This window comes from Ylistrum balloti, unplaced genomic scaffold (genome assembly GCF_031769215.1).
Source record: "Ylistrum balloti isolate Yb309-2 unplaced genomic scaffold, AGI_CSIRO_Ybal_v1 Utg369806, whole genome shotgun sequence".
Lineage (NCBI taxonomy): Eukaryota > Metazoa > Mollusca > Bivalvia > Pectinida > Pectinidae > Ylistrum > Ylistrum balloti.
Window position 1 is genome coordinate 1,233,370 of NW_026781981.1, and position 15,589 is coordinate 1,248,958.

Sequence of the window (15,589 nt, forward strand, 5' to 3'; positions counted from 1 at the left end):
TGAAAGCCTGGTCGTCTTGACCAGACATCTGTATATTACTAAAGATATCCATTAATAAAGTATGTTGTCAGATAAATGTTTGTATCGATAAACAAACCACTAGCTGACTTTACACCAGTCTACGTCTGTAGGAAATCTATGTATATCTATGTCCTTCGGAAATCCTTTCGCTTGCATTAAAGCTTCACATATACCAATAGACATGGCGCAAATGCCCACGCGAACATAGAGGACACTATCAGGGCCTGATAATCCCTACCTTGACCACCAGGTTATGACATTGGCCAAGGTGTACACTACTGACCGTAACATATGATGACCACGATAATTCGGCTAACAAAACCTGACGGAGGATAATTTTGACGCATCGTTTGTTTGATATTGAGTCTTGAAAAATGAAAATCACTCTTAAACAATACAAAATTATTTTTATTTTCATTACAAATTAATGTCTACCAAATGTCACACAAATAACTAGCCCATTTAGATTGTTACACCCATTCTTATTTGTATGGATGTCTTGGTACATTTTACACGGGCTTACATTTTAAAACTACATACAATGTATAACCATACCTTTTCCAGCCAAAATGTCACAACATAGTTCGTGTGCCTTAAGCATCTCCCTTCCGTCTCCCCTACCTAGAGTGCCTGCACATTCACGTTCACATTAAGAGGTACCCTAGACTCTAGGTTGTTCAGATATGGATATCACGGTTAAAATATATTTTTTCTATTGATGGTATGTGTTTTTATACCTCCAGTTACGTTTCGATGCCTTCCCAATATTCATAATTGATTCCCAATGTCCAGCTCGACCACTTCTAAAACTTAGTTATAGAATGGAGGCAGTTCATTTTGTAGACGAATACATGATGACGGGTAAACATGACATAGTAAATAAAATTTAATGTGTTTTGATAACTCAAAGTCAATTCAGAATTACGAATTTAATAAATTAAATGGAATATCATATATGACTAAAAACTTTTAGATATCTAGACTTTTGTTCACCAAATAAGATTTTCTCTTTATAATTATTAATTAAACCAAGTATGTACATATTTCAGCGAAAACCTACTGTCCTTGTTGATAAGGTGATACACTTAATTATATAAACTATAAAAATGAGTAAAAGATTGTTTCACCTTGATGTCGGTTTAATTTAATTGGTACAACCCAAAGAAACACATCACTGAATTATGTAAAAGATTCATTCAGCATTCCTCAAGAAAAATGTGACAGTATCTTCGGATGGTCCTACGCTTAATCACTATTGTATGACATGCGTCATAGATCAACCAGCCGTGCGATGAATGTGTGATAGAATATTCAAGGATTACAATAGGTATATATACATATATATATATATGAAGAAAGAATCAACTATATAGCTTTTCTTTTAATCATATGCAAATTATAATCTATTTATGTAATCAAAACGCATCGGGAAAATTTGGAGTGTCACATTGTTTATTAAACATCAAATTCGTTCATTTCCGTTTCGAAGCTATCCATACGCCGCGATTTTGGAGGAAGAAGCTTTGCTGTCTCACGGGTTTCCATCTTTAGTTTGCTGAACTCTTCTTCTTCCTCCTCGTCATCTGACAAAACATCGCTCATGCTACCAACATTCTGTAACAAAAAATCAGCAACATCAATGTTTATATTATGATATTCATTAACAACAATGTTTACATTATAAAATTCAGCAACAACATAATATTATTCTGTAACAACCATAGTTACATAATAACGAGGACAGGAAACACAATGACAAACATGGTAAGATCGTATCAAGGCCGGGTTTTCTGTAGTCTCTTCTTAAGTTTCTTAGAGAACTAATTCATATTACAATATTATTACTTACGACAGTTCGAAATTTTCTTCACGCCCGTCTTTATCACTTTATCTTTCTAGGAATACCCCTTCTTTTACATTGTAACTCTGTATACAATTTAATAATATTGAACTGATAGGTAGCTACGACTACCATGTTTCCTTGAATAGCCTTAGTGTACTATTGATGGTTTGTCGAATGATAAGTACTTGGCAACTGTGTGATCAGAGAGATGACATGACGTCGATAACATATGTAGAAACGTACATATTTCTATATCATGAAATCGCTTTCAGGTTTAATCATTTTAGTACAAATAATCAAAAGCCAATATAACCATTCGATTGAAATAAGCTATATAACCATGAATCCAGAATTACACGTCAACGCCTAATTAGAAAGTGGTTTTACTTTTAGTCTTGTAAAATTTCAGTATGTCCTTTAGAATGTTCCACTTTTACCACAAGGAGAATAATTGTAAAATTCTTAAACCAAAAAAATAATCTGCATACGGAAGCAGGGTGTGCTGGAAATGTAACTAAACCAACTAAATACCTAGACAGATACGATAGTTGACCTGTGTCGTGAGTTATATGACATGGTTAAATCAATTGATAATTAATAATATCGATAACTGTAACTTCAATTTATATCTTATTTTACCATTCTATGGGCCTTATAGAAAAAACATTCAAAATCTACAAACCAAAAGACAGATAGTATGTAGTGTACGTACATATTTCCACAATTTAAAACAGTTTAGTTTCCTCCGGACACAACTGGGAAGACAGCAGCACAACTTCTCAGATACCGGATACACAAATTTAGGAGCAATCTTCTCACTCTGCCAACCTAGAGTATTAAAAAAACAATATTCATAAGACCGATGAAGATAATGAAATGTATGTAACCTTTATATAAACTTATGACGTTTGGGTAAAATTGCAGTGCTAGTATTTCGAATAGAACAGGTGTTTTGTCAAGTATTGATTATGATAATTTTAACATGCTGGTATAGTTGTTGGTTTTTAATAACTTTTGGAAAGGAATGACAGTGAAAAACCAAAATTATATATATTAACCACGAGTTTGTTTATTCAAGGTAATATTTTGATTCTTAGCGTCAGAACTTACCAACAAGTTTTATAAATAAAAAATTACCAATAACTTTTCTCCGAAATGAAAATGCTGACTAGTTTTCTATTCGTCACATATTACCTATACGTTGTCCATGTAATTAAACATTGGCAAAATTAAGTCTACTTTCACTGTAATAAGAAATTACAAAGTACTTTGTAAATTTTCCAAGAAAACAAAACCTAACAATATGTTCTCTACATACATATATAATAGTATATCATAGGAAAACTACTGCCGACTAGTGCAAGAACCAACGTACCTGTAAGACAACTGACGAGGATGCCGACGACCAAAGCGATACATATAGCCACTGTTGGATACCACAGGAACGACAACCTGTACACCGCCATGGGACCAGACCTGTAAATATGATCATTACAGTCAAAATTATACAGAAACATATAAAAAATATATTCGTAAACCTGATAAATGTATTTCTAATTACATCACTATGTAATATGTTTTAACATCCATGTCTCAATTACATAAACCCTGAAATCACAGTGTCACAGCTGTAAAGTGATGTATGTATTGTTGATAAAGCAGAACACATTTATCATCCTGGAACCCCTGGTCTTATCACCTTCTTGTAATATTTCTGTTATTTATGTTTCATGCCATATTGTATCTGGAAAATTATTTATTCGTGTGATGGAATACAATGACATATGATGCTTGCAATACACCTAATAAACCAACCCGATTTATTCAATAACGCTATTTCTACATTTCATATTCGTTGTGTCTCCGCAACGCTATGTCAATAAACTTAATTTACGTCAGTATAATCAGGATATACCAATGCAAATATCAAAATACACTATATATCTGAACTTACCAATCAATTTCAGTTTCAGCTATATAACTGTCACTGATCGGAACTCTAGGCATGTTTAAATCCGGAGAATTCATTACAAAGTTATTCATAGCATACGTAACACCATCTTCTACGTCACATCCGTCGGTCCCAAACGGAAGCGTTGGCATAGGAACGTGATATACAAAAGAGCCAACCACGATCCAGAATATTACGACTGTGCTAACAACCATGCCAGCCAATGCCCCCTTCAGAAAGAAAAAAACCAATCTACGTAACTATCGAGCATTTGCTGATTTTTACAGGCAGAAAATCTGTGATTTTTCTGAAGAAATCTGATAGATGATTAGAAAGAAGTTCTCAATACTTAGTCATGTTTTCTTCAACCAAAACAATAAATCAATTTACCTTGCCGTTGACACATGGCAAAAACATCCCCATCAGAAACAAACCAAGTAGTGGACCTCCTGCCATTCCTAATACCGATATCATTATCTAGTATAGAAATGGAGAAAAGCGGTAATAATCTTGAAAATACATCATTGTCTGGTTAAAATGCGTATTTAAAAATCAATTTTCCTTTCGTCTGAAATAATAGTCTCAAATAAATATCTATCATTTCGCATTATTGATTTACAAAACAAATAATTATTAATACAATCATGAATGCAACTTATGTTTCTTTTTAGTTGGAAATTACCTGAAGCACAGTCGAACCCAGCAGTGCAGACAAGAAGGCAAATCCAATTACAACCAATCCTCCCAGGGCACCTGCATATAAATATTTTTTACAGTATGCAATGAACATAAAACATAAAAAGTGATAACCTTTTACTCTGCATAATTATATCACAAATAACTGAATCAGCAGTGTAATGTTACTTTGTAGATAGTTAATAGTTGCGACAACCTACATGGTACTGATCAGCTGTGTAAAGTTACATTGTAGATAGTTGACAGTTGCAACAAACAACAAAGTACTACATCAGCTGTATATATGTATATATATATATATTGTTTATAGATATCCTATATTATATTACAGATGTATATATTTTTATCCTATATTGAACTACAGATGTGTATACTTCTATTAGGTGTTGTACTACAGGTGTGTACAGTTCTTTCCAATATTGTACTAAAGAGGTGTATACTTCTATACTATATTGTACAACAGATGTGTATACTTCATCCTATATTGTACTACATAGTTGTATAGCTCTATCCTATATTGTCTTAGATCTATACTATATTGTACTGTGTTTAGTTACAACCTACATTTTATTACAGCTGTGTATTGCTACAACATACATAACTAATAATTACCTCTATAATATATCTACCATCTCCCCAACCCAAGGACTCACGTTTACATCATATTGATATATTTAAGAACAAATTTAACGCCTGATTTTAGGTAAAGGCGAATGCAAGGAGTCATATCAGCTTGACAATTTGATCTGATAAATTACATTCGGCTGTATCTCTGTTTCTATAACTACCATAAACATTTATTCGTAAAGTACAATGTGCAAGATCGATGAGGAAAAATGGATCATTATATCATTTCAGCCCTATTCATTTTCAAATCATACAGTTTGCATATATCAGATATGCATGGCTGATATCAAAACCATTGGATAAAGCTATTGTCCCATGCTCACCTAATATATTTGCAGCTTTCGCTTCTGCGGATGCTTTCATTACTACACCAATGTAATCCAGGAAAGGTTTCAGCAAGTCCTCCAATAAGGTTATAGAGAGGGCATTCAAACAAGAAGATATAGAGCTTGAATATAAAAAGAAGACAATAGTTATGTACCATCAACCAAATAAGAAATGCATACGAATTGCTACAACAACTTAATGAGTATTGTATGGAATCCGACTATAAATGTCAGTAATTTCAATACAAATTTATGTCTTCTTGTTGAATGATTCACTTTCAGTGGAAAACATTATACTTTTTTATCAATTCATTAATTGGTGTATTGATTTTCATATTTATAGACACAGCAAGTTATCACCCCTTCCCCGTTTAAATGATGCATTACCTCAACGCAGCACTGAATATGCATGCCACGAACAGTCCAGGTATTCCAGGTATTCTACCAAGACTCTCCATCACGTAGTACGGTAACAGCTATAACACAGTCATTAACCATTAGGCATTAAGGGTGTGAAATGGAAGTGGTCCGAATTCAATAACATAAATTGGTCTTTTTGACATTCATTATGACTGGTGTTCGAATTATAACCAACCTTATGGTATATTGATGATGATGCCCAAATTGAATTTCGATCAATATCCGTAGGAAATCAATTAACTAAACAATTATGCATATTCTAAACAAAAGCATGAAATTTGGTATAGATGTAGATTTATATATGAATGCATGGCGATAATTGTCCACATCCGTGTTCTTATAGACGACATCCATTTTATGGTAATAAAATGGCGTTGGTGATTCATAAATGATAGTTTCGATGTCTTTTTTAATTGTGATGTTATGATTGGTGTGATGTCAAGGAGTCCCGACCTCAAAAGGTTCCAAACGAACAAAATCATCACTACCTGTTATCAACAGTAGCATATATCAAAAATGTGGTGAAGCATCATTGTGTCTTATACGCCATGGCTTAAACCTTTCTAACTAAAATTGTATGAGAATTGAACTTTTCAGATTTGCTGAGATATCAATAAGATGTATACTATATTTGGTCAATCAGGAACATGACGTCTTATTTAGTTCTCAATATTTCAATGAAACCTTACATTTGCAATTGCTAGCTGTAATGCTGTCTCTTTAGGGAAAAGGAAACAATGGCATTGAAGACATTAAGAACAAACCAATACCATCAAGGTATAATAAGGCGTCCCATTCCCTAACGAACACAAAGCATACGTAGTTCTTTGACGAGAGTCAAATTAAAACTACTAGACCCGACTGAATAAAGCTGTTTGGATCACACGAAAGCCTGTTAACTTGAGTAGTCTGATACTGTCCTCACCAGTAGAACTGTCTTGGATTGTACAAACAAAATATTCAAGTGGTATTAGACTCTTGGGAGCCTTTGTGAGCATCTTTCACATTCCCGACACATCAAAATTTTGCGTAACTTACTTCAATGCGATACAAGAAAATTAGAAGAACGGCCTTCAATGCATCAGGCTGATTTGAAGAGCACTTGTCTTTGTTACCGTAATAGATATTTGGATACATTGTTATGTTAAATAGGTAGTGGTCTGCATTATCTGTACATTTAATGCTTGACATCACATCTTTGACTTGGAGTTAATTCCGTCATAGTAAGTATGGTCATTCTACTACGACGTATTTTTGTCGAATTTAGAATCACCATAGCGTTTATTGTAAAGGCATTAACCGTAAATCCAAAATTACCATACCAGTATTCCAGCCTGTATTATCTCAGTATACATTTGGACCATACTAGAATGATGTGCTTCTAACAGAAAGGCTAGATATGTGAATGTTATCAATCAAGCGTGCATTTAATCAAAGATATACATAACCATACACTTCATATATTGACAGAACGATAAAAGGGATGTTCAAAATTAGTTTTTTATTAGTAGTATTTAGGCGTAGCGTTCATTCTGTAAACCACTGGAGAAAACGATGAAAGAAAGAGTACTTGAGAGTCTGGAAAATCGTATGAAACACTCCGACACCAACTTATTAACATATATGTTTGAAAAGGTAAACTAATAAGCACTTGTGGAGTTGATAACGAATTAGACGATGTCCTTTATTGCACCAACAGAACAGATTAACAGACGTGTTTTCTGTAATCGTTTCTAAATCGTTATTATTAATTTCCTTATATGAATTGCATATTTACCTGGTCCCTGGATATAAGTTTACCGTCCAGTAAAGGATCACAGTCGTGGTACTCCGCGTAAATGACCAGTCCGGACAGGCACACCAGAGTGACCAAAATGATGGTGGCTGGTAAGCTCACGAAAAGGGCTCTATGATACAAATTACAACCATATATATAATATATATTAGTATATTGTGATGTTGTTTCCAAATTTGTTTTTTCAAGATTTTAAGATTTTTGTCGTTTGACAAATAAATATATAAATTAAAATATATTTATATATATATATATAACTTAAATATCATTATATGTCAATTTTATGTTGCGAATAATGTTTTTGTTTTCAAATAAATGGACTAAGTCAAAAAACAAAAATCTGGAACAGTTTCAAACTCTCATGAAAATCAAATGTATACTTACATCTGCGCGTTTTTAACATTACTGATACCCGTATGTATACTTACATGTGCGCGTGTTTAACATTACTGATACCCGTATGTACTTACATCTGCGCGTGTTTAACATTACTGATACCCGTATGTATACTTACATCTGCGCGTTTTTAACATAACTGATACCCGTATGTATACTTACATCTGCGCGTTTTTAACATTACTGATACCCGTATGTATACTTACATCTGCGCGTGTTTAACATTACTGATACCCGTATGTATACTTACACATGCGCGTTTTTAACATTAATGATACCCGTATGTATACTTACATCTGCACGTGTTTAACATTACTGATACCCGTATGTACTTACATCTGCGCGTTTTTAACATTACTGATACCCGCATGTATACTTACATGTGCGCGTGTTTAACATTACTGATACCCGTATGTACTTACATCTGCGCGTTTTTAACATTACTGATACCCGTATGTATACTTACATCTGCGCGGTTTTAACATTGCTGATACCCGTATGTATACTTACATCTGCGCGTTTTTAACATTGCTGATACCCGCATGTATACTTACATCTGCGCGTGTTTAACATTACTGATACCCGTATGTATACTTACACATGCGCGTTTTTAACATTACTGATACCCGTATGTATACTTACATCTGCACGTGTTTAACATTACTGATACCCGTATGTATACTTACATCTGCGCGTGTTTAACATTACTGATACCCGTATGTATACTTACATCTGCGCGTTTTTAACATTACTGATACCCGTATGTATACTTACATCTGCGCGGTTTTAACATTGCTGATACCCGTATGTATACTTACATCTGCGCGTTTTTAACATTGCTGATACTCATATACCGTTGTAACATGGTTTGATTGGCTCCGTAAATTGTCAGCTGGCCGATAAAACTACCAACAGTTAGCCCCCAGAACGTGCATCTCGTAAAGGGACTTGGGTCGAAACTGCAAGGACATGTCATTTATATGTCAGACCTATGTTATTATCGTAAATGTATGCTAACCTATGAAAAGTCAAATTCAATTTATTTTCTTATATTTTGGAAAACATTTGCTCTGGTGTTTTTATGTGTATATACCGCTTTCTACCACATTAGATCGAATAAACCACATGTGCTCTAAAATCTGAACGCATTTTGATTGGTGAACACAGTGACTTTGACCAGTGGTGTGATCTGTGAATACGCACTGGCCAAAATCAAATCTCGCAAAGATTAGTGTGCAGGTTTTTTTATAATTAAGTCTTGATATGGATTTTTTTTCTATATATATATCGCTTTGAAAAAAATCCTTCAAACATTGTGAATTAATAATGGCATGTTACTTCTGGTCTTATCATAAACTCCCCAACTGATACAGTCAAAACACGCGCGGGTTCAGACTAGGTTAATTCATCCGCGGAATAGCTTCCTCCATTGTGGTAGAAATAGGTCACACAAAGTCAAGGATGTTGTATATGGTATTCCTTTAATTATCGTTAGTATTCTCTAGCAACATATAAAAAGCACTCGCTACAGCTTGTGAGTACAGATAGATATACTGATGATGAAAACCAAGATAGTTTTGTTATAAATTTTACTTACTTAAAGAACTCTATTCTTCCTCCTTGCTGTGCGAGGTTCCATACCTCTGATATGCCTCCGAACTTCATGCAGCCCATTGCGATGATCCCAACGAGACCCCCAACGACGACAAATGTTTGGAATGTGTCTGTCCACAACACGGCACGTAATCCTCCCTGAAATATTTCTGATTAGTTCCAACCATTCCAGACAAAAACAACACGAAGACACAAAGTCATTTGTGTTAGCATGGTAACCCAGCTCAGAGACTGCAGCTTGTTATTTGTTGTACATGTCTTATAAACAAAAAACAACAGGGAAAAGAAATGTTGTCAAATGGTCATTTATTAAATGACAGGAACATTTCACATACAACCATAATATCAATCACTGTGGTTATATAATATATAGATCTGAATGACATTAACTCCAGAAAAAAACAACACGAAGACACAAAGTCTTTTGTATATAAAGTCTTACGATTTCAACATAATATTGATTTTTTGTTGTTTTGTTTTTTACTTAGTATCATGCAAATAATTCACAACGATTAATCGTGAACCTACCATAGAAGTGTAGAAGGTTACTACGGCGCCCACACTTAATATAGAACCCGGCAATGAGAGACCAGTCACTGTAAATAGATAAAATTAATGACGTCACCAATTACGACAATCGTTTCAATGACCATTTATGACGGCGCAATGTATATAGTCCATGATAGCAAACTCTAATATCTTGCCATTGGAAACAGCTTGAGCAAAAATAATCAATCACTTCCGCGTGGTGGGGACAGAAATAAGGCTACCACGAAGCTTATGTAGTGAAAGAAAGCTACTAAAGCCCACAACAACGTGAAGACGACAGTTGAATACGTGTTACTGTGAAAAGAAATTCTGGCGTTAAATTTCTGCAAATGTAAGTAATACCGTTAAACAAGGTCCTAATACACAGTTTTATTTGTCAAGGTATATAACAGAAGCATAGATAATTGTTTAAATGACATATAAGTATTTCTTTCTTTATACGTACTGTATAGATTATAACAGTACCATGAACCAATACTTACCTTGATTCAAAGCAAGCGCAGGCGCATAAAGAACCACCGCCATATACAGTACCTAAAATCGAGGAAAACGACGTTAAGTAATGGACCGTTGCACTGTAGCTCCCTGCGCAGAAGTCTTTTACAACACACATCACGGAATATAGATACAGCAAGGCAAATACCTTAACAAATGACCAAAGCCCAAACGAAACACGACATGTCTCACAAAGGAGTTTACAATAATGTACCACCTTTTGATTAACTGAAATATATATGCACTGTGAGATTATTTTGAAAAAAAAAAGTACAAAGAAATATATTCGATGATTTCTTGACGATTGTTTGATAGATATATCAAAAACAAAATCTGGAAAGACAAGCGTCAAATGAGCAGAAATAAAAGGAAATAATCAAAGGTATCAGCCAAGCGAGTAAATGACTGTCCTTATCTACGATGTTTCTAGTAATACCGAATCATTCTGAGTAAGAACTTCTGATCTGTTGAACTTCAGTTTACTAGAACAGCTACTGAACTTAATGAAGTCTGTGCCATATAATAACATGTTTATAAACTGTATACTACTTAACTTACCATCTCTATGGCGAAGACCAATGCTGCTATGTAGCGAGTCCAGCTATTGAAACGGAGTTCCAAGTACTACAAGACATCAGTGTATATATATGGGCAAGGGTATAGGTTACACAGTCGTGTCGTTGGTACAAAGTAAACAAGGGGCCAATAGGCCTTAACGGTCATCTGATCATAAAGACCGATATATGATATTAAAAGTAGCTTTAGTAATAAGAACAGTTATGAAAGATTACTTCTGAACATCTTAGCAGTAAAGGGGAAAAAACCTCATTTCATTTTCTCCAAATTCCACAACAAACAGCTCATTTGGACCAGTTTTGACCTCGAGAAGAAGTTAAAAAAGTTTAAGATGCGGCCATATAAGATTTCGAAACGAACCAAAATTGACAACATTTAAAAGTGTAGAATGTATATTGTTCAGAGTTCTGTTGATGTGTCACCATGTTACAAAATGGTTGTCATGGCTGCTATATTAAACTTTTGAGAAGGTCGAAAAACGGTTTCCCTTCTTTAATATCACCGTCAATTTTCAGTCCAATGGCACCAGTTGGGCTTGCGAAGACGTTTACAATGTGTTTTTAAACATGTTGGATTTCGGACAGACTCAAAAGATAACAACACTTGAATAGGCCCATCTCAGGAACTCTCAGACAAATTTAGCTGAATCTCACAGGTGGAAATTGAGACGTTAAAAGTGCAAAAATGTTAATGCACAGCTGACAGTGGAGAGCACACAACTACAGAAGAAACACGATGAATATAGGGTCATCCTGACGTTTCAGATCAGATGATCTAACAATGTGTAAAATATGCAATATTTTACGATAACGAGGTGTTACAAATGTCTGGATAAAGAATGCAACGTCTATTGTCAATTCGGGGACTTCCAGTAATACGTTTTCTCAAATAATCACAATTGATTTTCTCTGACAAGTGTTTGGGATTGGTGATGTACTGACTGGCGTAATATATCTCTTTTCCAATAGATGTCATTCTCGTCCGCCTAGAAAAGTATATTTCCTGCCAATCAAAATGGCGTGACTTGACTCCTTGTGTAACCAATCGAATGCTCTGTAAAATTTTCATTACTGTTGCGCATGCGTAAAATTATACGAATTCTTTCTCAAGCGGTGTCGTCTGCACAAAACAACGGCCATATTTAAAAGTTTAATGAACAAGTTTGATGAAGAAAGCACACCAAAATGGCCGAGAGAAATCCTGATAATGAAAGGTTGGTAAACAATTGTTTTTAATTCTCTTCACATTAAGGAAAGAAGTGAAGTATCTTATTATGATATATTGTTGAATGAAATCATGTTCAAAGTTTCAAAACAGCTTTTCATCAGATTTAAGAAGTCGTTTATCCGTTGACGGTAGCGTTTTACAATATAGATCATATGTATTAATACTCAAACAGCACTTTGATATCGTTACGGATTCTTATTACGAACTACATGTATTATTTTTCGGATTAATTCCACACTCAACGTTGGTGTTCTCCAGCTCCTAACAAACCGTGTTCCTGAAGACCTATTACAATAACATATTTTTTAAAAATGTTGTCGGTCCTGTTCCGAAGAACTTCAAACACATGTCGTAATTACCTTGTTTATTTCCTGATTCGGGGTGGTGATTTTTGAAATACAAGCTCAACCAACAAATGTACTTGTATCACCAGCTGATGAAAATTTCGTCATTTTGACAATAACATTATTTGAGATGTTTCTTTTGAAACCAAAAAGAACGTGGCATCGAATCTACAAACATTTAAAAGCTAAACGAGCCTAAACGTAAAATCGGAAATTCCTGTCTGGTTATTTATAAATGGTACAATATCAGACAGAACAACGGCAGTATCAATATTAGAAAATGTGGAGAGAGAATTACGAATTTTCTGCGTAATAAAACTAAAATAAGAAAACAGGAATAGAAACATTGGAATCGAACAATTTAAGACTATAAATGAAGAAGAGGACAAGATAATCTAAAAAAAAAAAAAAAAAAAAATACAAGTTACGTAGTTCTTTATAAACACAGTAGCAGTGATTTTACCTGGTATGCACTGGTTAGTCCCAAGTTATGAAAGAATGGTAGGAATACAAAACACGTGACTGGGTACGTCAATAACCCGGAAAATGCCACCATGTAATATTGTGTTCCGAACACGTACATCTCTGTAGGAGTTCCCAAAACGGTTATCGCCGACATGTAACTTGCCACCAGAGACATAGCTACTGGAAATACTGGCATTTCTCGTCCTCCCATTAAAATATCGTCTGAAGTAGCTTGCTGTTTTGCTAGTTTTTCTTTTAACATATAATAGAGTCCTATGAAGAAGGATACGAGAAGTACTGCCACAAATAGGAAATAGTCCAGTGTTGTAAATGTCGCCATGTCGCTTTTTAATTCTGTATAGAGATTGAATTCGTTGAACACTTATTGCAGTTGTTAGAAATTCATGGCGATGCCTTTTATTACAGCTGTCGTCGAAAACCGTTTCAGAAAATAGTTGAAATGCTAAAACAAAGAAAAATATTCAACATAATCAACTGACACATGTAGCAGATTACATATTTGTTCTATCATGAAAATTTTTTAAACGTATATCGTAAGTAAAAACGATAATTTCTGTAACAAACTACGTAATCAGCAGTATGTTTAATAAGCACTGTTGCAAATTCGAGTGACACTAATGTTGCAAGTTTTACGGTTACTCACGTGAATTAACGATAAGCGAGTTGTCAATAGTAAAATAGTTTGCAAAGACCTTACCCAGAAATGGCCTCCTGGAATTGTATTTACTACGGGAGACGAAGCATACGACTTCGCACTAACTTTACCAGTTTGTGGTCATCGTGGCCGTAGATACTAGCTGGTCATCGTGGCTAACTATGTGTCCGTAGTTTAAATGTTGTTACCTTTCTTATCAGAAGGTCACATTGTTGGGGCTTGCGAGACCATGGGATCGGAAAGTATGGTCTTAATCTGATTAACGAAAACTGGTGGTTATCTTATAAGATTTTGGGAATTATTTCAACACGTGTCTCTATCTTATAGGAGTTACTGCCCTTTGCACAAAATGTGATTGAAATAAGTTCCAAGGGAGCCTTAAAGGTTTTAAAGGAAAACGACCTTATAATCAACTGCATTGTATTGCTATCTCATTTGTATGTATTTATATGATTCTCTATGATACATTTTAACATTATTTTGACAAACTGATTTTTAAATTTCTCAAAAATTGATCAAAAGTAAAGAAATATCAGGCGATCCTAGCTTTTTCAACAATTTCAACAGGTGATATGGTCTGCATCTTCTAAATGAATTATTAAATATAAATATGTACGGAAAATTTTCAATCACTTTATAGTAAACCTTAGCACTTTCCTTGGCTCCTGGATTTGAGACTATATGGAGTGTCTGGTACATTGTATGTTTACTTTCTTTGTCCGTCCTTATATCAATTTTCAGACCACATCCCGTTCCATTAGATTTTTGATGAGGGGTTCCATATTTATTGACTCTTTGTTGTAACTTGTACCTCTAAACATGATTGAGGTGAGCGAGACATAATATGTCTACATAGTAGCTCTCGTTTGGAAATCGCTTTCTTGAAGATGGCATCCCCATGTAATGTTCATGAAGTGAAGAGTACAAATATTTGTATTGTACATTCATTTTTATCTCTCTAAATATCATCCTTCAAATTAAAAGTTCACAGAAATTTCCATAGGTGTTGTAATATGTATTACATTTTGATCCTCATTATCATTTGGCAGATTTGACATTTCAACTATCACAAAATTTCAATAATATTCCGTTTGCTTTTAAATAGGATTGCTGTGGAGTTTATCCAGATGTATTTTCTGTTTGATTTGTATGATTTTATCAGAGGTTTGTGATCTTCAATAGCATTTTCATGACACATTCTTCAATCCTCTTTTCTTTTTTTTTTGTATATTTTTGTTTCTGATAATTGTTATGGTTATGTTATGTTCTGTTGATTTTACTTATAGGTCTTTACCTGTAGCTGATATCCCATGGCCTTGTGATCAGTTACAGATATATTTCACTAGAACAATGTAATTTCATCATAAAACATACACACATTCTTGTAGGTTTGTCATGAGACACTGCACACCAACATTTATCTCCTTTTCTTTGTTAATTGACTGAAATCCTGGTTTTTGACGCCACTCAGTTTCAAATTTTTGACTTTTATATATCTTTTTTTTTTTGTTAACTTTCATATTAACATATTTCTTTATATGGGATCAGATCTAGAGCAGGGCCAACTC

General features: G+C 34.3%; 1 protein-coding gene across 1 annotated transcript; it reads right to left on the reverse strand.

Annotated features, from left to right (window-relative positions):
- Positions 1-1,476: 1,476 nt before the first annotated feature.
- LOC132544677 (sodium-coupled monocarboxylate transporter 1-like) lies at positions 1,477-13,685 on the reverse strand. Its single transcript, XM_060208301.1, has 15 exons — positions 13,344-13,685; positions 11,292-11,357; positions 10,721-10,772; positions 10,218-10,285; positions 9,673-9,827; positions 8,894-9,034; positions 7,662-7,791; positions 5,852-5,940; positions 5,462-5,586; positions 4,498-4,568; positions 4,206-4,292; positions 3,819-4,045; positions 3,240-3,340; positions 2,577-2,692; positions 1,477-1,635 (listed from the first exon to the last, which is right to left on the reverse strand). The coding sequence occupies exons 1-15, from the start codon at positions 13,683-13,685 to the stop codon at positions 1,477-1,479; spliced, it is 1,929 nt and encodes a 642-aa protein (XP_060064284.1).
- Between the last annotated feature and the right edge of the window lie 1,904 nt (positions 13,686-15,589).

Excerpts from the sequence above, each read along its gene's own strand:
- LOC132544677 (XM_060208301.1), bottom strand. The coding sequence starts at position 13,685 with ATGGCGACATTTACAACACTGGACTATTTCCTATTTGTGGCAGTACTT. Across the intron at positions 4,046-4,205 it reads TGCCATGTGTCAACGGCAAG|GGGGCATTGGCTGGCATGGT; the intron begins GTAAATTGATTT and ends TTCTTTCTGAAG. Across the intron at positions 3,341-3,818 it reads GCTGAAACTGAAATTGATTG|GTCTGGTCCCATGGCGGTGT; the intron begins GTAAGTTCAGAT and ends TCATATTTACAG.